Source organism: Capra hircus, chromosome 10 (genome assembly GCF_001704415.2).
Source record: "Capra hircus breed San Clemente chromosome 10, ASM170441v1, whole genome shotgun sequence".
NCBI lineage: Eukaryota > Metazoa > Chordata > Mammalia > Artiodactyla > Bovidae > Capra > Capra hircus.
The window spans coordinates 73302834-73325612 of record NC_030817.1 but is presented as its reverse complement, the minus strand read 5'-3'; the positions used below and the strand labels follow the sequence as shown (position 1 = coordinate 73325612).

The 22779-nt window shown below is 42.5% G+C and overlaps 1 protein-coding gene across 3 annotated transcripts in view; it reads left to right on the top strand.

The window, feature by feature from the left end:
* Window positions 1-22779, top strand: part of FMN1 (formin 1) — a 437404-nt gene that overhangs the window by 256128 nt on the left and 158497 nt on the right. For all 3 annotated transcript variants that reach the window (XM_018054501.1, XM_018054499.1, XM_018054500.1), the window contains 2 exons: window positions 13510-13571; window positions 15724-15812. In XM_018054501.1, the coding sequence (XP_017909990.1) occupies window positions 13510-13571; window positions 15724-15812 (151 nt within the window). The remainder of the gene's footprint in view (window positions 1-13509; window positions 13572-15723; window positions 15813-22779) is intronic.

The window sequence follows — 22779 nt, the reverse complement described above, 5'->3', positions numbered from 1 at the left end:
GAGGGTGGCTTCAGAGCGACGTACTCAAAGGGCAAGTGGTGTCCAGACCAGGAAGGACCCTGACTGTCATCAGATGAAATTTGAACATTATCCTACCAGTAACATGGAGACAGAAGTTAAAGGGGCAGTGCTGTGATCTCCTTTTGAGGGCAGAAATACTCCTCCAGTCACGGAAGGCTGGCCCCCAAGCCCTTTCATGCTCTGGCAGCAGCCCTATCCTCTCCTGCACTTGACTGTGCTCCCTTCTCTCTCACTGCTCTCCAGTGTCAGTGGTCCTCTGATTCCTTAATAGGCCAAGTTCTCTCCTTCCTCTGTGTCTTTGAAGGCACAGTATGTTCCCTCTGTTTGAAATGCTTTTCCAACCCCATTCAATAGCACACTCTTTTTCTTTGCTCCTAAGTCACTTCAGTCGTGTCTGACTCTTTGCAATCCTATGGACCGTAGCCCACCAGGCTCCTTTGTCCATGGGATTCTCTAGGCAAGAATACTGGAGTAGGTTACCATTTTGTAGGGTTCAGCTAAACATCTCAAAGAGGTCCTCCCAGATCCTCCTCCCTAATTTAAGTCACTCTAAGTTAATTCTCTTATTTTCTTTGTTCATGTACTTCTCACTTACATCGCCATCAGAAGATAAACTGCAAGAGGGATAATGCTCACTGATGTGTCCCTCACACCTTGTTGTACCTGGCGATGAGGTGAGGATCATCAAGGGTCTGTTGAATGAATAAATAGAAATCGTCATGTAGGTGACTAGATCTAGGCTTCCCAGGTGGCGCTGGTGGTAAAGAACCTGCCTGCCGAGGCAGAAGACATAAAAGGTGTGGGTTTGATCCCTGGTTTGGGAAGATCCCCTGGAGGAGGAAACAGCAACCCACTCCAGTACTCTTGCCTGGAGAATCCCATGGACAGAGGAGCCTGATGGGCTACAGTCCATGGGGTCACAAAGAGTCAGACATGACGGAAGCAACTTAGCATGTATGCATGGTTAGATCTGATAGAAAGGGACTGTGATTGTTGACATAATAAATGACAAAGGCCAGAACTAAGGCTGTGTCTGTGGAAATGTAGAGGAGACCATGTACAAGGGATATTTGAAGAGCAGATTGTTATGGTTAGCCCCGTGAGATTCATATGATGATGGAGAAGTTTGGGGTTGCTGGTTTCAGCAAGAATGGGAATAATGGTGCCAAAAGCATAAAATGAAAATAGAGGGGGGGAAAGCGTGGGTAGAAGCTGAAAGATCAATTCTGTCTTGCATGAATTTGAGTTGGAGATGACTGGTGACATTTCAGCTGAAGTGTTCAAGAACGTCTGAAAATTCCAGCTTGATACTAAGGAAATAGGGCTAGATTAGAGACCGAACATCCCCGCAAAGATAGCCATCCATATGTGTTTCTCTCCACCCCAGGCGATGTGCAGGATCTTTTAGGGGATACCTAAATCTCTGTTCTGACTGAAGTTTAAAGCACTGCATGACTAAAGGCAAGACCTTGGTTGTGGAGGAAGAATGGCTTAGGACACTGACCATAATACCACACCACTTGTATTTGGTCCAGGAGATATCCTGAACAAGTGATTTACTCCTTGCTGATTTTCCATCTACTTAACTAGGGTGACTTACGTTTAAAAACATTTGGCATCCTTGGCTACAGTGACCTCCTAAATGATTGCAAATTAGTGTTTTCATTCCATGTTAGTGATTGCCTCTTATTCTTTTTCCCAGGGGAGATGGAAAATTGCTGTTGACTATTCTTGATATAAACCTCCATATGCATTGCAACAGATTAGGTGCCAGAAACCTCCTGGCATCCATTTGGAATTTCCCGTACACTCTCAGAATTCATATTTATAATATTTAATCTAACATCAAAATAAAACATTTTTCACTTTAGTTCTAACTAGTCCAGAATCTCAGTTTAGAGTTCAGCTGTATCAAAGACCATCTTTCTGTTTAGGAATCTCTAATCAAAATGTAAGTTAGTTGTGTACCCAGAGTCTAAAACTCAGATCTGAGAATGCTGACTGGACTTTGCTCCTTTTTGCCTAATAATTTATAGAAATCTCTGTCATGGTTTATGCCAGTTGTCTAAAACATAATGAGTTTCCAGGCATCTGAAATTCACTGTGAATTGTCTTGGGCTTTCCTGTCGTTCCGTCACTCATTGTATCCAACTCTTTACTCCCCATGGACAGCACCATGTCAGCCTTGCCTGTCTTTCACCACCTGTTTGCTCAAACTCATGCCCATTGAGTTGGTGATGCCATCCAACCATCTTCATCTTCTGTCGTCCCATTCTCCTCCTCCCTTCAGTCTTTCCCATCATCAGGGTCTTTTCCAATGAGTTGGCTCTTCTCATCAGGTAGCCAAATTATTGGAGCTTCAGCATCAGTCCTTCCAATGAATATTCAGGGTTGATTTCCTTTAGGATTGACTGGTTTGATCTCCTTGCTTTCCAAGGGGCTCTCCAAAGTCTTCTCCAGAATCACAGTTAGAAACCATCAATTCTCCAGTGCTCAGTCTTCTTTATGGTCCAACTCTCACATCTGTGCATGACTACTGGAAAAACCATAGCTTTAACTATACAGACCTTTGTCAGCAAAGGGATGTCTCTGCTTTTTAATACACTGTCTAGGTTTTTCATAGCTTCTTTTCCAAGGAGCAAGCGTATTTTAGTTTCATGGCTGCAGTCACTGTCTGCAGGACCTTCCTGAGGAACATTCTAATTCTGGTCTGGAAGACCTATACTCAAAGGGCAAAATTTTTATTGTGCACCTCTGCCAGTAAAAATTTTAGAGCATGCGTCTCAAGATATGTTTTTAAGAACTTGTACGTCATGTAAATGTGTAACAGAACTAATAGTCACATTATAAAATGAATACAAAGATATCAATTAAATTGAGATTAATATTTTTAAATGTGTTACTGATTTTGATAGCTTTAAATTCTCAACAGCTAGTATCTCACGGCTCAATATATACATAAAATGAAGCTGATTATTAAAAATAGTGGATTTAAACCCACATTTCAAACAGTCTCTTGATAAATTCTACTATAATGTATGGAGGTCAGCATCTTGGCAGATCTAATTCAACTGTCCCCGTTTCCAATTCGTTCCACAATTGATGGAGAACTTATACTGGCAGTCAAGCCTGTGCTGTGCCATTTTTCTTGTTGTTGATGGATTATCTTCAGTCTGGGGTTTCTCTTCAGGAATCTTTTGAAGCCAACTGGTTTATTTTGTCAAGTTTAGTTAGAACTAGATTTTATAATCAGAAAATGTTATTTAATCCCCACGACCCACCCCCCGACACCGCCGCCACTGCTACCAAATCACAGTACATTAGAAGGAAAGGAGCAAGTGAGGAAGCCACGTGTGAAAGAGTTTACCCACCGATGGTGACAGGTAGTCATGACCTACTGGTGTACCAAAGGAAGGCATCAGGGTCAATCAACTTATTAAGCATGGGCAGAGCTCAGTTTGGGGATGAATATGAACAGTAGCTCTAATGCTGCCGTATGTCCTTTCCCAGCTCTCGTTTCTTCCTGCTGAGTCTAAAACACCTGAGCGGCAGGGTCCCACCCACCTCTCTCTGAACCCCTGTGCATTCCTCCCCTCTCAGAGCTGGGTCCAGAAAGCCAAGGGTGGCGTTTCTTTTGTACTTTACCTTCAGGCAACTGGCTGAGACCATCCAATCTGCCTGGAATGTAATTTTGGCTTAAAAGAACCAGAACTAATGGAGGGACAGAAGCAGCTTAGCCCAGACTGTTTCTCATTGCACTGCCCACTGCTCTGCAGAGAGGAGAGGCAGTGAAGGCGCGGAAGTGCTGTGAACTCTACGTTTGTGCCCCTCTTTGAGGTTTGAACCATGGACAATTTTAATTGCACCTATAAAAGGCACCTTGTGGCCGAGTACACGCCTCAACTTAGACAAGAATTGGGATTTTTGCTTGATGAGGTTGAGTGATTTGGAGTTTAGGGGACAGACTAGACGTGTCCCTTTTGGGGTGGTTATTTCTGTGACCTGCTAGCTGGCTCCTGTTTACACTGTTCATTTACACTTGCCTCCTGTCTCCAACAAAGCTTGAATAAAGGTCTGTACCAAGTCACATGATACACCAGCGAGTGTTTGGCAATGCAGATAATATCATAAAATATATTCCCTTGATAGTTGCTATTCTTTATGGGTCTGGAGGCAACTTTTGTTTGTGTGTCTTCATTTTCTGTGCCTTCGCTACCCTTTTTAGTCAGTTCTGGCATGCAGTATAAAATTGCAGTTAGTAATATCTTTTTAAGTTAAATGGATTTTATATTACTGTTGATTTCTTTTTAGATTTTCTTTTCTTCTAAGATAACGCCTTTTCAAGTTCTGGGTTTCCTTTTGTTTTTAGACATTCTTTTTTGCTATGATTGGGAACCACAATACTGATTATTGTCAGTAACTGTGAATAATTAACAAAGATTGAAGTTTGATTGTCTTATGACATATATTAAGACAGCATATTTGAGGGGTTTCTCTGGTGGTCCAGTGGTTAATTCTCCACCTTCCAATGCAGGGGGCTCGAGTTCAGTCCGTGGTTGGGGAACTAAGGACCCACATGCCCATGGGGTATGGCCACAAATTTTAAAAAAGGACCATAGAAGTGAATTAAGTATTAGCAATAATTAAATAATGGTGGCATGATGGATGTGTATAATACACAGATGACATTTTTGTGGCCTGGGCTATCTATGGTTCCTACTGGGAGACTGCTGATTGATGTATAACACATGTGATGCCATTCAGAGGCAAAGGTTTCTGTGTAGACTTTTAATAGGTAGTTGGTTAGCACTTTTGTGTGTGTGTGTGTGTGTGTGTGTGTATGTGGTGAGAATTTTGAGAAGTTAAAGTGTTAGTTGCTCAGTCGTGTCTGACTTTTTGTGATCCCTTGGACTGTATCCCACCAGGCTCCTCTGTCCCAAGAATTCTTCAGGCAAAAATACTGGAGTGGGTAGTCATTCCCTTCTCCAAGGGATCTTCCCAACCCAGGGGTCAAACTCAGGTCTCCTTTGCTGCTAAGTTGCTTCAGTCGTGTCCGACTCTGTGTGACCCCACGGACAGCAGCCCACCAGGCTCCTCTGTCCTCAGGATTCTCCAGGGAAGAATATTGGAGTGGGTTGCCATTTCCTTCTCCCAGGTCTCCTTTCGGTGAAGTGATTATTTCTAGACTGACACTTACAAAGGATAAAAGAAGTACAATCATGGTCCAGTCAGTTTGGTTATGGAACTGAGCTTGGGAAACCATTCTTCATGCCTTAGTTTCATTGCCTGTAAAACTCAGGGCAACAGTAGAATCTTCCTTGTATGAATAAGTGTAAAATGGTTAGAACAATGCCTTGCACACAGCAAGTTCCAAACCCAGGGAGTGAACCCGGGTCTCCCGCATTGTAGACAGACACTTTACTGTCTGAGCTATCAGGGAAGTCCTTCCCAATAAAAGCAAGCTACTAATTAAGTATTCATCTCTAGTACTGCCCGTCTGCTTTCCCCACCCTCTGGTAGAGTGCACAGAGATGCCTTTAAGCTGCTTAATAATTGCTGCCCTCAGCATTTGCTCTGAATATGTGCGTGGAATCAGGCTTGGCCTATACCTGTGTCTGCACAGGTGGGCCTGGTGCCATCGGAGGAGCAGCATGGTGGTCAGTAGGGAAAGAGTGAGGCGTACGGCAGAAAGGTTATAGCAGTGTTCTGGCCGTTGTGAAGAGACCTGGGTACTGAGCTTTCTGTGGGGCAGGTTCTGTGCAGCTCTTGTTCTGGCCTCTGTGTGGTTCTTTGACACTTCTCTCTGCCTGGCCCCCTTCTTTTCACCTCTTGTCCAGTTTCGTTACAAGCTTGGTCTTCATTCTCAGTGATGGCCTCATTGGGAGGTGAGACTGTGGGGAAATAGTCATGCTTTGCCTTTCTTCAGCTTTCAGATTTTGCCAAGACCACCTTCTTTCTGGGACCCCACATCCTTGCCTTTCTCTTAAAAGAGGTCAGAGGAATTGGTTTGTGGGAATTTTGAGGGTTAGATTACCTGAGAGTTTAAAAACCCCAGGGCTTGGGACTTCCCTGATGGTCCAGTGGTTAAGACTCCATGCTTTCAAGACAGGAGGCATGAATTTGATCCCAGGTCAGTGAACTAAGATCCCACATGCCATGATCAAAATGGCCAAAACAAACCAACAAGACAAAAAACCCCAAGGCCTTCCATGTTGCTTTCTCCATTCCATTCTCTTTTCCTTACAAATTATTTGTCAAGCCCTAAAAAATCATAATTTGGTTGAAGGAGCTGAGTTTTATGTTGGCTATTTGGAAGCTAAGATTGCTAACAATAATTTCTATTGATAATCAAATATCCACCTTTGCTTTTCTTGGACTGAAAATAAATCCATTCCACTTGAAAAGGATCTTTAAACACCTACTTGTAAAAGCTGTCAACTACTGAAGGTAATGTGAAGAAGCATATGGGCTACATAGAGGCTATTTTTTTAAATTTATTTATTTAATTGGAGGCTAACTACTTTACAATATTGTAGTGGTTTTTGCCATACATCAACATGAATCAGCCATAGGTGTACATGTGTTCCCCATCCTGAACCCACCTCCCTCTTCATCCCATCCCTCAGGGTCATCCCAGTGCACCAACCCTGAGCACCCTGTCTCATGCATCAAACCTGGACTGGCGATCCGCTTCACATATGATACTATACACGTTTCAACACTACCCTCTCAAATCATCCCACCCTCGCCTTCTCCCACAGAGTCCAAAAGACTGTTCTTTACATCTGTGTCTCTTTTGCTGTCTCGCATATAGGGTCATTGTTACCATCTTTCTAAATTCCATATATATGTGTTAGCATACTGTATTGGTGTTTTTCTTTCTGACTTACTTCACTCTGTATGATAGGCTCCAGTTTTAAAACTAGCGATAGCCAAAGCCTGCTAAAGCAACCCAACCCTACCCATGTGACATGTTTCACACCATGGACAACCAGATTTACTTGGTCTAACCCAACAAACTAAGAATAGTTAGATAGCATCACTGACTCAATGGACATGAATTTGAGCAAACTCCAGGAGATAGTGAAGAACAAGGAAGCCTGGTGTGTTGCAGTCTACGGGATCGCAAAGAGCCAGGCACGACTTAGCGACTGAACGACAGTAAAAGGAATATTTCCTGCCTCAGACTGTCATATGTTTCTTGCCCAAAGATACCACTTTGATCAACAGCTCTCTTGAGTGAGTACATGTTTTTTACTGATTAGAAACCCTTCAGAACAGCAAACACAACCATTCTTTATTCGGACAAGGTGCGCTTTGGGATAGAAAAGCATTCAGGGTTAAAAATGGCTGGAGGGCTGTGAGAATTCTTGCCTGTTCTTTCTCCTTACCCCGCTCTTGTGAAAAAGGTGTCTCCAAAGTGGAGAGGGAATTTACCTATTGTGTAAGACCTTGACCCCCGTCCCTGTGCCTGAAGCAGGCGCATAGTTTTTATGTGCGCCTGTTAGTTTGAATTTGTGATACTGATCTGCTTTTTGTCCCTGCTGACGGTTATTATATCTTAATGGGCGAAACCCTACTCTAATGATCCTTGTGTATATAATTCTCGGAGTACAGAGCAGGCACCAGAGGACCACATAAAAATGTTTGCCTCAATTTCCCTGCAAAAAAGGAGCCCAGAAACCAGACTTGACCAAGTAACAGATTTTTAAAGGTAAAGGAACCCAATAAAATTACCAGCTTTTCACAGCGTGTGTCTATTTCCTCTCGACATATTGTGAGGTGTAGGTGAAATATTCTAACTGAACTGACAGTGGGAGCAGGGGTAGCTAAGGAGAGAGGGAGATAAAAGTAAAAACCACCAGCCATGATTGATATCACAGTAGCAATGAATTGTTGGGGTCTCCCCTTTGTGAATTTGGCACTTCACCTTTCTGACACCATGTGCGGAAGTGTTGGTATAATGAGCCTGATACAGATGGGAGCAAAAGCTAGAGAATTACTTGAAATACTGTATCAGGGCTTGAAGATGTGCTGGAGAATTGTGTAGGCTGATATTTGCTTATTCAACTTATATGATATAAAGGGTTTTGTGTGTATGAGAGAGAGAAATAGAGTATGTTTTTGCAAGTACAAAGTGGAGGGGGCTACCTGGTCCTAGGTAACTCCAAAAATATTTTAATCAATTACTGATTTCTTTCTTTGATGTATTTGTCAATTAACTAACAGAATAGGTCCATAGACTGCTTCTAAATTTGATAGTGAGTGCTTTCAAGAATTAATTCTGTAACACACTGTCCCGTATCTGGGGACTAGCAGGATCACGTATAGATTCTGACCCTTGTAGGAACTTAAACTGTTTGTGGTAAATAGAAGGCAGGAGTATGTACATCCAAGACGACTCTCCTGTGAGTCACGGGACTTTGGCTTTTTTTTTTACTTTTCACCCCTTTGGCCAATAGCCTAACCTTCCCTGGCCACCGTGTAAAATAGAAATAATAGAAAGTGTTTAATTTCTTAAGTTCCTAGGCTCAACCAGATGATCTGGTTTTAGTGCTGCTTCCACCTCTGAACTTTATTTTACTTTTTCAGTTTTAAGCTCCTCGTGTGGAAGAGGAGAAACCTCAGCGGAATACTTGGCATTGAGCCTAAATTAACCTCTCCATCGACTTCTTCCTCTCCCCGACTGCTTCCCCGGGTCCTCAGGGGACAGCATCAGACATATCCACCTTGTCAGCTCCTCTGCCTATTTCGTGGTGGCCCAAGCCCTCCCTCCACACCTAGATGGAAAACCTCAGGCTGATTTGACACCAGACTTGCTTCCCTGGGCTCAGTTGATGGCAGCACTCCCCAGGGCTCTGCAGTCTTTCTCTCCTGTTCTGTTCTTTCTGTCCACAGTACTCTAGCTTTCACTACCTCTGCCATGCTGAGCTAAGTTCTAAACCATTCTTTCCAAATTCTGCTCTATCCTGTGTGCTAGAACTCTGTCCCATTGCCTCACCTGCTCATCAGTGCTCATGGCCTCCCTGCGATGTACCACAGGCTCTTGACCTTGGCCTTCAGGATTCCACAGGACCTTGCTCCAAACTGTATGTAAGGAATACTTCCTTCAAGCCAGACTTGGGCTCTCCACCGTTGCCTGTGTGTTCTCTGAGCCTCTATGTGTCTGCTTCTTCATCCTGGGAATGCCTCACATCTTTCCCATTGACATTCGCTGGCACTTGTCCATTTACAGATTATGAGTGCTTGGAATGGACTTGGCTTGATTCATGATGATTAATAAATGGGTGCTTTAGCTGTCTGCCTAAAGCAGTATAACAGTTGGATTTCCACTCATAGCTTTTTGCCTATGGTGATACCACTGTCTAAAACATCTTTGAAGGTTAAGAATGAGAGGAAAGATGGTTTCGTTATTCTTTCCTTTAAAATGAGAAGATTTGCTTGTAAAATTTAGTGATTTTGAGGTATGGAGTATTCAGGCCAGTGTTGTATCTGTACTGAGTATATGGATGGGGCATGATTGTACAGCTTTACTCACCATACTTAGTTTTTAAATGGAAACCAACAAGGGTGGGCAAACAACCTTAATTCAGATATGCATATTATATTATTTTTATTCGTCAGTCCTATCCCTCTAAAAAGTCTGTTTTTCTTTTTCAAAACCCCATGCTGTCTTTATCGAGGAACTGTTCCTGACACATAGCAGCAAGACTCACTCTTTGGGATTTCTGGGACACCTGTCTTATCTATAGGCATTTATCTTATTCCTGTTGCTACCCCCAGGACTATGCTGGATGCTGGGATTATCAAGATGTGTAGAAATGATCCCTGACTATAGACCTTCCAGAATCCAGTGTTAAGCAACTTATGGCTTCTTAAAATAGACTCTTTTACCCAATATAAAATATGAGTGGTGCCGTGGAAGAGGTAAAGAATCAGTACTTGATGATCCAAAGGTCAAGGAGCATTCTTCCAGGGGAGGAAACTTTTCACCAAGGCCTAGGAGGATGAGGGGCAGGAAGGGAGAAAACCATGGAATGTTCAGGAGTAGAGAGGTGTGTGGCTGGAGCTCAGGGGGCCTGGGAACAGTGGAAATGGTAAAGGATGAGATTGGAAGTGTCACTCAGGGCCAGGAAAGGAATGGACTTAAAAATTAGGCCTAGGCGGCTGGACTTTACCCAATATTTAAAGGAAAGACATCTGAGGTATTTCAAACATCAAAGTAAATTTTTGATTGAAAAAAAAAATAACTTGAGTGGTACGAAGAAAAGTGCTTTGATGGGAAAGATGGAAATGAGAAATTAAGATTAGGTTAGCGTTCTAAATAGACCCGAAAAGTGAAAGTGTCAGTCACTCAGTCGTGTCCAACTCTTGGTCAACCCCGTGGACTGTAGCCCTCCAGGCTACAGGCTATCCATGGAATTCTCTAGGCAAGAACACTGGAATGGGTAGCCATTCCCTTCTCCAGGGTATCTTCCCAACCCAGGGATCAAACCAAGGTCTCCCACATTGCAGGCCATTTCTTTTCTGTCTGAGCCACCAGGGAAGGCCAAATGGACCCGAAGTTATCTTTTATTTCCCTTAAGTCGTTCAATACATTATTTTTCATAATTAGAGTTATTCACACATATACCTTTTCTATAACACTTCAGAAGGTGGGCCTTGAGTGGGGTTTTAAAGGACCAAAAGGGTTTAAATAGCAACTGCTCCTACCAGAAACACTCAAGTATTCTAGAAAGTGGTAGTCTTCTTTCTCTAATTCTTTCCAGATGTTAAAGCAGATAAGGCATTATCAAGCATTAAAACATGTTCAGTGTGTATAGTTAACATCACAATAGTCACTATTTGTAGGTACTATTTTGATTTCTCATAATGTTCTATGAGCTCGGTTGAGCGTGCATCTTGTTTTAATGTTTTCAGTAAGTGAAATTAGACCCATCCTATGAATGTGTGTCAGAGAAGGCAATGGCACCCCACTCCAGTTCTTGCCTGGAGAATCCCAGGGACGGGGGAGCCTGGTGGGCTGCCATCTGTGGGGTCGCACAGAGTCGGACACGACTGAAGCGACTTAGCAGCAGCATGAATGTGTGTGTGTGTGCTCAGTTATATCCAACTCTGTGTGACCTCATGGATTGCAGCCTGCCAGGCTTCCCTGTCCAGGGGATTTCCCAGGCAAGAATACTGGAGTCAGTAACTGAACCTAATAGAACGGAACGTGCCAGGATCATGTAGTAAGTTTTGCTTCCATCCATAATAGTCATCTTGGTCTTTTTCTGAATCTTGAGCTTATTCCTTCATCAAGATAAGAAACCTCTTTCTGTCCTTACCTCTCACTGGAAGGCTATTCCCCCAGACACTCATAGAATTTGACCTGCTCAGCTCTTAGCTTAAATATCGCCTCTTCAAAGAAGCCTTCATCCATCGGCCTCTCTAAGGTTGCTTATTGCTCTACTCTTTCTTTACATCATTATCTGTAACTATTTACTTGTTTATTTTCTATCCCCTAAGCTGGAGTATAAGTCTCATGAGACCAAGTGCCTTCAATGTCTTAGACACATTTGATTTATATAATCACAGCATTTTAGAACAGTTTCTAGAACTGGGTGCACATTCAACAAATATTTATTCAAGGGCTGGGTGAATGAATAAATGAATGTCGCCAGAGCCCACGCCCATTCTCCAGTCCCGTCCTCCCTACGTGTTTTCCTCCATTTCCTAGCACACTAGAGGGGAATTGGCTGAGGATATTACCCATCAAATTGTATACCTGGGACCCAGACTGATTAACTTCTGAAACTCAAATATTTACTCACCAGGAAAGGAAGCCAACAGATCTTTCTCTTTCCCATTAGTTAAGATCACTTGATTATATGTAAGCTTGCAGTTATATGTAGTACCTAGTTTAGAAATGAACATCTCTGATAAATTATTTTTAGAATTTTGCCTTGTCCTACTGCATTTTCATTGGCTGAGTTTTATAGGAAACTATTAGAATTTACATAAAATAGACATTGTTCCTGGCTCTGTTTTGTTTCCTTCAAGTATCAGACATTTAAAAATGCCTGGTCCTTCTATTAAGTTAGCAAAATCATCTTATCTCCATGCATAGTATAACACTCCTGGGAGGGTGAATTCTTTCTTTCTTTCCCCAGAGGACATTCTTCTTCTGTGGTTTTAGATTGGCCTCTTCAGGAGTGTAACTTTCCTTTGTCTTGGTGGAGTCTGAGATGACTGACTCTGTCACTTGCCTGTTAATCGCTTCTTTTCTCACTGCTCCATGTAGCTGAGGAACAGCTTGCTGATTAACTCCTGAATTAGAGAAGGTGCCCTGTGAAGGAATTTTAAGTACATTTCTCAGTATTCTGTGAAGTTACATGATCTTAGCTCAGTTAATTAAGCTTATTAAAATTGTATGAAGGGGTTCATACAATTCTAAACCACAGAAGAAGCAAAACAATTTGAAAGCAACCTGCCCTTTACCTTGATCCCTACCTTTTCCAAAACCATGGTGTAATGCCAACCAACAGAGTAATGGTTGATGAGCAGAATTTTAAGGCATTCTAAATATCACTGGTTGGTTTAATAAAATTAATTAGCCTGCCACGGAGAAAATTTACTAGCATGCTGGTTAATTTCACAATGTAAAGTCAGAGAAGGGTGGTGGGGTTGAGGGAACAAACCTTATTAGTTTTGAATAATTATTTAAAGATGTGGAGCTGCCTATTTCAAGTACTTTGATTGCCAAATCCATTAAGGCTTTAAAATCTCCATGTTTGTATGCTGGTATATATGGGAAGGAATCTCTTTAGATGAAATCATAGGCATATTAGTTAACAGCTAAATGACTTATTTAAGATACAGAACAACAAGTAGAATCCAAATAAAACCATGGGAACGAGAACTTGCCTTAAGACTTGCTCATGGGAGGTTTCCATAATCTTAATTTGCCATTGATGCAATTATTGCTTTTTCTTGTCTTTTTAATCCAAACAAGATGTTTGCAGCAGCCATGGAAAGGTGCTTGAAATCACATGCCTGAATTCATTTAATTTGCCAACATCATCTTTTTTCTCTCCCTCTTCCTGGTAATGGGCAAGCGTCAGTTCTGGTGCATTAGGTATTAAATCTCTTCAATTACCAGGCGGGAAGAAAGATTTAAAATTGTGTTTCAAACCTACTAACTGATTTAGTTTTAAAACACAAACACTTCTCCTGCGGAGCCTAAATTAAACTGCAGAAAGGATGCAGAGCTTGAGGAATTAAACCAGGCAGGGCCAAGGCTTAGGCCAGCAATCAGAACCATTTTGGCTTCTTTCACAGGGCCCCCCTGGTGCAGAAGGAAAGGGGGCAAGAACATGTCAGAAGACACCCTGTGTGAGAGAGGGCAAACGTTTACATTGCTTGGTAGCTGGACATGGAGTAGATGTTAGTGCAGCAGAGCCTGGTCTAACCTCATATCCTTTCTCTTTCTCTTTGGGTGCTCGGCAGCCATTTTTAACGTGGACGATTCTGTGGTTGATCTGGAAACCCTGGCAGCCTTATATGAAAACGTGAGTATCAGAGTTTCCAGATTTCTGTATCTTAAGTAACTTTAAAAAAATATGTTAATGTCTAAAAAATCATTGTATGTGACTCTTCCCACCCAAAAAATCACTGATCCATTCATATTCTTTGATGGTGGGAATTTTGACATTGCGTGGAAGAGAGTAAGGTACAGAAAAGCAAGCTCAAATGAGAGTAAACATGAGGAAACACTAGGTTCTTGACATTCCTCCCCCGCACTGTGGTATCTGGGTTAGTAGATTTCTTTTACAGGAGAAGGTGGTTCAATGGGGAGGCCACATCTGTGCCACAGAACACAGTCCTGTGATTTGCAATCAGAGTGAATGAAGCTAAGTTACCAGCTTAATATTGGTGTATAACCAGTGTTATCTTCTGAGGAATGGGGATGTTGTCTCCAGCTTGGATGATTACTTTTAGTCCAAGTAAGCTGATGACATTGAATGTGGGAAATAGTATCAGATGGTGAGTGTGTGTTTTGAATTTAGAATGAGATATTCAGGTTTGAGATCCTGAATGCTCTGTCATGGACAACTGAGTGGCCTTGAGTCAGTTAAACTCCTAAACCTGTTTGATCCTTAGTACAATGGGGATTATAATAGGCTCTACATGATTTCTGTGACTATTAATATAGAGCTCGATATATATAGCAGTAGCACTGTGTTTTGAAAATGAGCAACACTGTATACATATATGGTCTTTAAATGTGGATTATATGTGTAGATAACCAGAGTAATTGACAGGCTTTCTTGAGAATATGACACCGGAGAGTGCCAGTTCCCATAATTGTTAACTGCTCTGGTTCACTGACTCCTTTTAGATTTGAATATATAGATTGAACCAAATTCTTCTTTACTGAATGATGCTATTTCCCAGAGCTCTATAGCATGCTTCGGTTACCAAGCTCAAAAAATGATTCAATACTTTGATTCCCAGGGACTTTAAACCTCTCACAGAAAATTTCCATAGTGTGATAATCCAGTCTAGCAGGGTTTCCAATTCCCTTCATGTTTTTACATCCTTTTTGTATATCAGGAACTGTTTAGTATCAATATAATATGATGGGTGGGAACGTCCCATGTTTCTATTAGGAAGGCTTTCATTAATAAATAAGAAGATGTACGAATCCTAGGCCATCCTGGCACATGTGTGGAATACCTGGAGGGCAGCATGGAATTATGGAAGAAAGATGTTTCATGTCAAGCTCTTTACCAGGTAGTTAGTCTAAGCCTCGGTGGAGTCATCTATAACACAAGGATGCAATGCTTGATGTTGGAGGACTTCGTAAACGGCAAAATGCCTTTTAGGGGCTTTTAGTTGTTGCCTCAGGCTCAGGACTGTGCATGTGGTGGGTACTTGTTAGCTTACAGTAGCAGTAAGTTGCATATAACTGACATAGGTGGATAAATTGAGAAAGTATGAGACCAAATGGCAAAGTAAGTAGTGCAGACAGCAAATACTTAGAAAAGTCAGAGAGAGCCTGCTGACCAGAAATTTAAAAATCAGGATCCTATGTAAGTTAGGAGGGCTGTTTTGAGGATGAGGAAGCAAATGCTAAGGGGAGCTTGAACCATATCCAATCTTATAGGGAAAGACACTAGGCATTTAAGGTAGCAATTAAATTCCTGACTTGTATATCCAGCTCAGGTTACTTATTTGACCATTGGGTTTTAGCCAGTGATTTTCAAACGTTAGCCTGAGAATCACCTGGAGGGCTCTCTGAACCCCTCTTAAGAGTGTTGGCCCTGCTTCCTGCATAAAGTATGTCCAAGGTGTGCTCAGTTGCACTAAGTCATGTCTGACTCTTTGAGACCCCATGGACTGTAGTGCACTAGGCTCCTCTGTCCATGGAATTCTTCAGGCAAGAATACTGGAGTAGGTTGCCATCTCCTCTTCCAGGGGATCTTCCTAACCCAGGAACTGAACCTGGATCTCCAGCATTGGCAGGCAAATTTTTTTGTTTTTAAACCACTGAGCCACCTGGGAAGCCCTATGCCCATGATAGGGCCAACAATTGCAGTTGGCATTTCTAATTAGTGATAGGTGATGCTAATGGTCCAGAGACCATACTTTGAGATGTATTGCTTTAGACAGATTCTCACTGCTCATTTTTGTGTGTGTTTTCCTTCTATTTCAACACAGAGAGCCCAAGAGGATGAACTCGTTAAAATAAGAAAGTATTATGAGACATCCAAAGAGGAAGAATTGAAGCTGCTGGATAAACCTGAGCAGTAAGGATGCTTGAACACTTTTCTGTTAATAAAAGGAGAAGGGCCTTCCCTATCTTCCTGCCTCCAGCTCCGAATAACCACATCTAAGCTGTGCCAAGCTCAGTCACAGCAGCGTCATTCCCGTGACCTATTGCATGCAGCAGGATGACCTGACTGCCGGGAAAGGCAGCCAGGAGATTTGTGCTGCTGGGTAGCATGTCTCAAGCCCTCACCCCACCCCTCATGACTCCCCTTTTCTTGTCCTAGCAAATCGTTAATTCCTCCTAGACTAAACATTCTGGCCAAAAGGGTAACTGAGGAAGGGAGAAGTTATTGCTCCGTTTAAGGTTCTGCTGATGCAGTTGAAAGAGATGATGTCAGAGTCACAGGATTTAAATTGATTTTCCTAAATATCATATCCAGTAAATGTTGCCTGCGTGTGCCAGCTTTCTCCCCACACTCTCCACCTGCTCTGCCCAGTTTCACTGTGACTTTTCATCCTTCATTTGCACGTGCTTACGCTGCTCTCCAGTCACTGTTTAGAGATGTCTGCTCTCTAGTTTGAGGTGTTCCACACACTCTTGTTCTTTGCTGGGCTCTTGGGATCTACAGCCCCCCAGGTTCACCTAGGACTCTGAGAATGTGGGTCCTGAGTGGACAGAGGGGTCCTTTGACTGTTGCTCCTTTGAGTGCTTCCTGCCCAAGGCAGGGTACCCTTCTCAGCTTGGAGATGAGGGGTGGGATAGGAAACAGAGGAAATTGATCGAGTTTAGGGTAAGTGGGACTTCCCTGGTGGCTCAGTTGGTAAAGAATCCACCTGTAATACAGGAGACCCAGGTTTGATCTCTGTCTGGGGAAGATCCCCTGGAGAAAGAAATGGCAACCCACTCCAATATTCTTGCTGGGAAATCCCATGGACAGAGGAGCCTGGTGGGCTACAGTCCATGGGGTCACAAAGAGCTGGACATGACTTGATGATTAAACCACCACCAGAGTTATAAGTCAGCCCCAGAGACAGGTGAACGGCTTGTCCTGAAACCTTCATACCTTGCCCTTGGTTCCTCTAAAATGCCCCACTTCCTTTGGATTCCAAGGTCCAAAAATCATCTCCCAGTGACTGGGTGGGGGATTTTTAGGTTTACTCAGTTACTGACAAACCTTTATGGTAATTTGGGGACACTTCAATGATTGGCTCTCATGTGGAGCATATGCCAGGACTCTCCCCCCAAAACACACCCAAAGTTAGTTCATGAAGCCTAGGAATTTTGTGACTCAGTGGGCTCCCCTGCCCTTCAGTTCCATCACCCTGAGTCCCCATCCTTACCAACCCTACCCCTGACCCATCACATGGTCAATCCCATGTCATGCTTTCTAATATAATGAGTTAATTTCCATTAAGTCATTAACTGAAAATGAAAAGACTAATAACGGATATTTAGACACAAAGCCATGGAAATATTTGAGGACTGACTTAAGTCAGCTCTAACAAGGTACCTTCAACTGGGTGACTTGCCAACAACAAAAATGTTTATCTCACAGTTGCTGAAGCTGGAAGTTGCTGAGATCCAGCTGCAGCCATGGCTGGGTTCTAGTGAGAATGCTCTTGCACGCTGTGGACTGCCAGCGTCTCTTTATATCTTCACGTGGCAGAGAGCAGAGAGAGGAAAGAAGCTCTTGTGTCTCTTTTCTGCAGGGAACTAACCCCACTCATGAGGGATTAACCCTCACGTACTCATTACTGCCCAAAGTCCCTACTCCTTAATACTATCACATTGAGGGTCAGGATTTCAACATATGGGTTTGGGGGGACACAAACATTCAGTCCATAATAGGGACAGTAGGACATATCAAACATTTGTTGTTCTTATTCAGTTGCTAAATCATGTCTGACTCTGGGACCCTATGGACTGCAGCATGCCAGTCTCCTGTGTCTTCCATTATCTCCCAGAGTTTGTTCAGATTCATGTGCATTGAGTCAGTGATGCTATTTAGCCATCTCATCCTCTGGCCCTCCTTCTCCTTTTGCCTTCAATCTTTCCCAGCATCAGGGTCTTTTCCAGGGAGTTGGCTCTTTGCATCATGTGATTAAGCATTTGGGTAGTGCTAACTATACCACATTAAGCAATGATCTTCTAAGCTCAAAGTTGGAAAACTTTACCTATAAAGGACCTGGCAGTAAGTACTTTAGGCTTGGTGGGCCATTACAGTCTGTTGGAACTATTCAAGTCTACCGTTGTAGTCCAGAAGCAGCCATAGATGACGGACGTGCCTGTGCGCCAATAACATTTTATTTATGGATGCTGAAATTTGAATTTCATATCATTTTTACACGTCATAAAATATTATCCTCTGTTCACTTATCCCCAACCATTTAAAAATGTGAAAACCATTCTTAGCTGATGGACCATACAAAAACAAGTGATGGGCTGAATTTGGCCTGGGGTCTATAATTCACCAACCCCTGCTCTAAGCTATAGGAATGCCAACCTGGTGAAATGAACAGTGGGTGTGGCTCCTGGAAGGGGTCCCCTTTTCCTTCTGTGTTAATGCCTTTTTGGTATTATTTTACAAAATTAATTGCCAAGACAAAAAGTAATGGTAGCAGGTAATTAACAAAATGACTTCTTGTTCTTGCTTTCTCTACTGAGGATCTGGATAGAAGAGCATTTTTATTATTTTAATTTATTAAAAAAATTTTTATTGGAATATTATCACCCAGAGTGAAGTAAGTCTAAAAGAGAAAAGCAAATATATCAATACACACAAGTGGAATCTAGAAAAATGGTACAGATGAACCTATTTCCAAGGCAGAAACAGAGACGTAGATGAAGGGCATTTTTAAAGTTTGTAAGTGGTCATTTTAATGGCTTCCTTATCATGCGAAGCTCTTACTGACAGCAGAGAAGATGGTCATATTGTCCTGATGATGTGTTTGGACTCAGTTGCTAGAGGGTGAGGCCCAGAGAGGTAGGGCCTCCAGCCCTAAGTGAATTTCACCCTTGCTCCCAACCTCCTGCACAGCACAGCATTTGTTTGATTTATGCCAGAGTCTGATTTTTTGGCCATTTACTTGCCATTAGCTCCAAGTGAGTTGACTATAAGCATGTTTTACATACTGGAAAATATGAATCATTTATAGTTTCAACATTGCAGTTTCCTAAGATTCCTGTGGTGCCCAGTCCCATAAATTCGAGTCTGGAGAGCCTGGCTTCATCACTCACCTCATCAGCTTTCTTGAACATGGGGCCAGATGTAGGAAGCCATTTCCCACAGAGATGTCATCTGCTTGGGACTAGGCTCTCTGAGAACCACTCTCTCCAGCGATGGTCCTCAACTCTGTTCACACTCTGCTTGGGGTGGTAGTGAAGCATTGGGAGCTTCTATTGCATTTGATTAGGCCTGGTGTGTGCTTTTTCTGGCCTGAAGTGAGGATACCATATATAGCCTATTGGAATGCTCTACTTATGGGCTTCCCTGATAGCTCAGTTGGTAAAGAATCCACCTGCAATGCAGGAGACCCCAGTTCAATTCCTGAGTCAGGAAGATCCCCTGGAGAAGGGAAAGGCTACCCACTCCAGTATTCTGTCCTAGAGAATTCCATGGACTGTATAGTACATGGGATCGCAAAGAGTTGGACATGACCGAGCGACTTTCACTTTTCGCTTATGCCCATAGCTGCCTTGCCCTCCTGCCTCCCCAAATGAAGACACATTGACTTTTTGAAACAAGGCTCTGTTAGCATCTTCTCCTGTGGAGGAACATAGGTTACAACATGCACAGACAGAAATGTTATCATTCAGGGTTCCGAGGGATCATTAACCAAATATTAATCCCTTGAAAACAGTAGGCCTGTTGCGTCATTCCTGCTATGAGCTGAGTTACTGTGAGGTGCAGAATATCTCTCCTGTATACAGACTCTAGTTACAGTCCACCCTGGCAAGACCATCTGGCCTTAAGGACAGAAGGGGAAGGTCCCTAGTCTGTGGCTTTGGGGATATTTCGTCCTTCCTATCTATGGCCCTAGCGTAGACTAGTCCTAAAGGAAATCAGTCCATAAATATTCATGAGTACCATGAGCTAATAATGCCCAAGACGCCCTCCTTGGGGATGGGTAAAAGAGTGCTTATCCCTTCCCTTATGGGTAGAGTATAAAACCCAGTTGAGAAGAGGGGATAAGATGTTAGACATTTCATAGCCTTTGAGGTAACATTCCCTGGTGGCTCAGCCAGTAAAGAATCCTCCTGCAAGGCAGGCAACCTGGGTTCAATCCCTTAGTTGGGAAGATACCCTGGAGGAGAGCGTGGCAACTAACTCCAGTATTCTTGCCTGGCGAATTCCCATGGACAGAGGAGCCTGGTGGGCTACAATCCATGGGGTCACAAAGAGTCGGACATGACTGAATGACAGCACAGCACAGCACATGCTTCTGGTACTTTCTCAGATAAACAGGAAATGGTGCTTTCCTCAAGTTTTCATTTTTCCCATATTTGCTATTCTACTATTTATCTTCACCTTCTGCTAGGTGACCAGGCCCCAAACCCACAAATCATTCTGGACTCTTCCAAATATCTCACGGGCTGGGTCAGCTTCTCTGGGTCTGGCCACCTCAATTGCTTTCTAACTATTTGCCCCTGTACATCCACACTGGTGGCCCTCTCACCTACCCATTAGAATATTCCAGCTATCCCCAGCCTCAGATCCGCTATAGCCTGCAGTCAATCATCCAAGCCTTGCCAGGACAATTTTCTAAAACAAGAAGCTGGAAGTGTCACTCTTCTGTTTCCAGTCATTCATTCATTCAGAAAAAGCTTGAAATCTGTGTTTTAGAACCTGAGGCTCCATTTTAGCTCCTTCTCACCTTTGCCCATGAATGTCAGGCAGCCTATCTAGGCTCTCACTGGCAACTTCTCACACACGGCCTGCGCAAGCACCAGAGGGCTCCCAGAGACCTGGGCTGACGTGGTCCTTCCAAGGCTCTGACTGCAATGCCCTGCACGTGGCATCCATAGCTCCTGTTCCAGGTCCCATCACCAAGATCGCTCATCACACTCCATGGTAATTGTGGATTTATTTCTCAGGTGATCAAGAAGCAATTATATATAAGTTAAATTAGGTTCTCAGGTCTTAGCATGCTGCCTGGCACTGTAAATGCTTCATCTAAAAACAGTAAAATTCTTGGTGACTGATGCTATAGTATTTTTGGTGACACATTTCCTAGAGTCCAATCTAAAAGTAATGTGAAATTTCTGAATTCCTTTCCTGACTCAACTCTGGATATGTGTTTTGGCCCCTTCTCCATACACATTGGGTCTTTAAGGTTCTCTGAGAGCCTTCCTAGTGCCAACCCTAATTCCAGTAAAGCTTTGAGCCCAGGGAACCTTATAGTTCTATTTCTTTTTTTTCTGGGTAACACAAATTAGTTGAGGCTATGGGCTCATCTCCTTCTGTGGATCCTAAACCTCCTTTCTGGACACTAGTTATGAATGATTGTTTATCCAGCATTTCCTTCTTCTCTTCTAAGTCCTTGCTGGTAAGCTGGGGTGTTGACCTGTATATTCTTACCATCAGTTCTTCACTCACTGTGTCCACTTAAGCAAGGAAGTGTACCTTCTCTGGGATATAGGTCCTACTTTGGGAGTAGTGTTTCATGGTTGTATTTGGAAAGGGAGAAATGCAGGGTGCTATTCGGCAGCATTTGAATATGTCAGACTTCCCAAGATTCACTTACAGGACCAGGTGCCTCCCGGCCCACAAGCTTTTTACTGCTCGCATTTGTGAAAACTGGTGATACCCCTGATTTCAGTCATAAATGAATCAGTGGTTTGAAACTAATTTTAGCAAAGAAGCAATTTACATATAGTGTGTAATTTTTTCATCTTGTTCTGATTCAGAATTCCTTTGGGTTTTCATTTTTATATCCCATCACATGGTTTTCATAATAATCAAAAGTTACAAAACCTTAAAACAAAGGTATGTTTTCTTTTATGAGCATTCTTTGCTTCATCTCAGTGCCATTAAAAAGAAAAAGGATTATGACCTGGTTGTAGAGTGAATAAGAAAAACAGTTGATTATTAGAATTATTATTAAAACCCAAGTGTCCCTAAAAGAGGCACAGAGTATTAACTAAGAAACGTTGGGGGGTTATGGAAAAAAGGGGGCTCCAGCTTTGCTCCTATGTAAAAGTATTCTTGGTTAGAGGTTACAAAATGTCAAGGTATTGATGTTACGATTTGACTAAGACTTTCAGAACTATCAGTTAATCATCATTTCAACCCCAGAATGGATTTAATAGCTGTTAGTGGATTCTCTCCTCTTCTGGATTCATTTCCAACTCTTTCCATCCATTTTAGTTCATACCCCTTCCTCGGGTGGTTGGCTTCGAGAATATGTAACTCTTCCAACTTAATTTTGCAAGGGGCTTCAGTGCCCAGCTGCTCAGACAGTGAGCTTCTGTGTGTAGGTCAGGACTCACCTTTAGCTTTTAAGATCTGTCTTGCTGTAATTTTTAAGAAACTTCAGATTGTTTTCGCTTAATGAGTGCCTGCCTTGTTCCAAGCGTGGAACTATGAACTCTTGTCTGTGTAAGTAAGTTGATGTGGAAAAGTAAACACCTGTAGAATAGAATCATTATGACTATTATAATTGATTGAACAGGAAAATAATAGTAAGCTCATTTCAGAAAGAGATTTCTTTTAATCACTTGCCTGTAGACATTTGCCTCGTCTTCACTTAGCCTATGTTAATATGCCATTAGAGAATACTGCATTATAAAGGGAGTCGATTGTGTTGTTTTCTTTTCTTTTTTTTCAGACTGTAAAGATTAATGCTTCCCATTTGGGTTTTAGTCTTATTTGGGAAGCAGGAGATAGATTAAACTTGACGTGGTTCAGTATACTTGCATTAACTTTCTGTTCTTAACTTATACATCATACGTTTGTTCACCATTATAGAAACCCATTAATATATTTTTAATTTTTAAAAATTCTA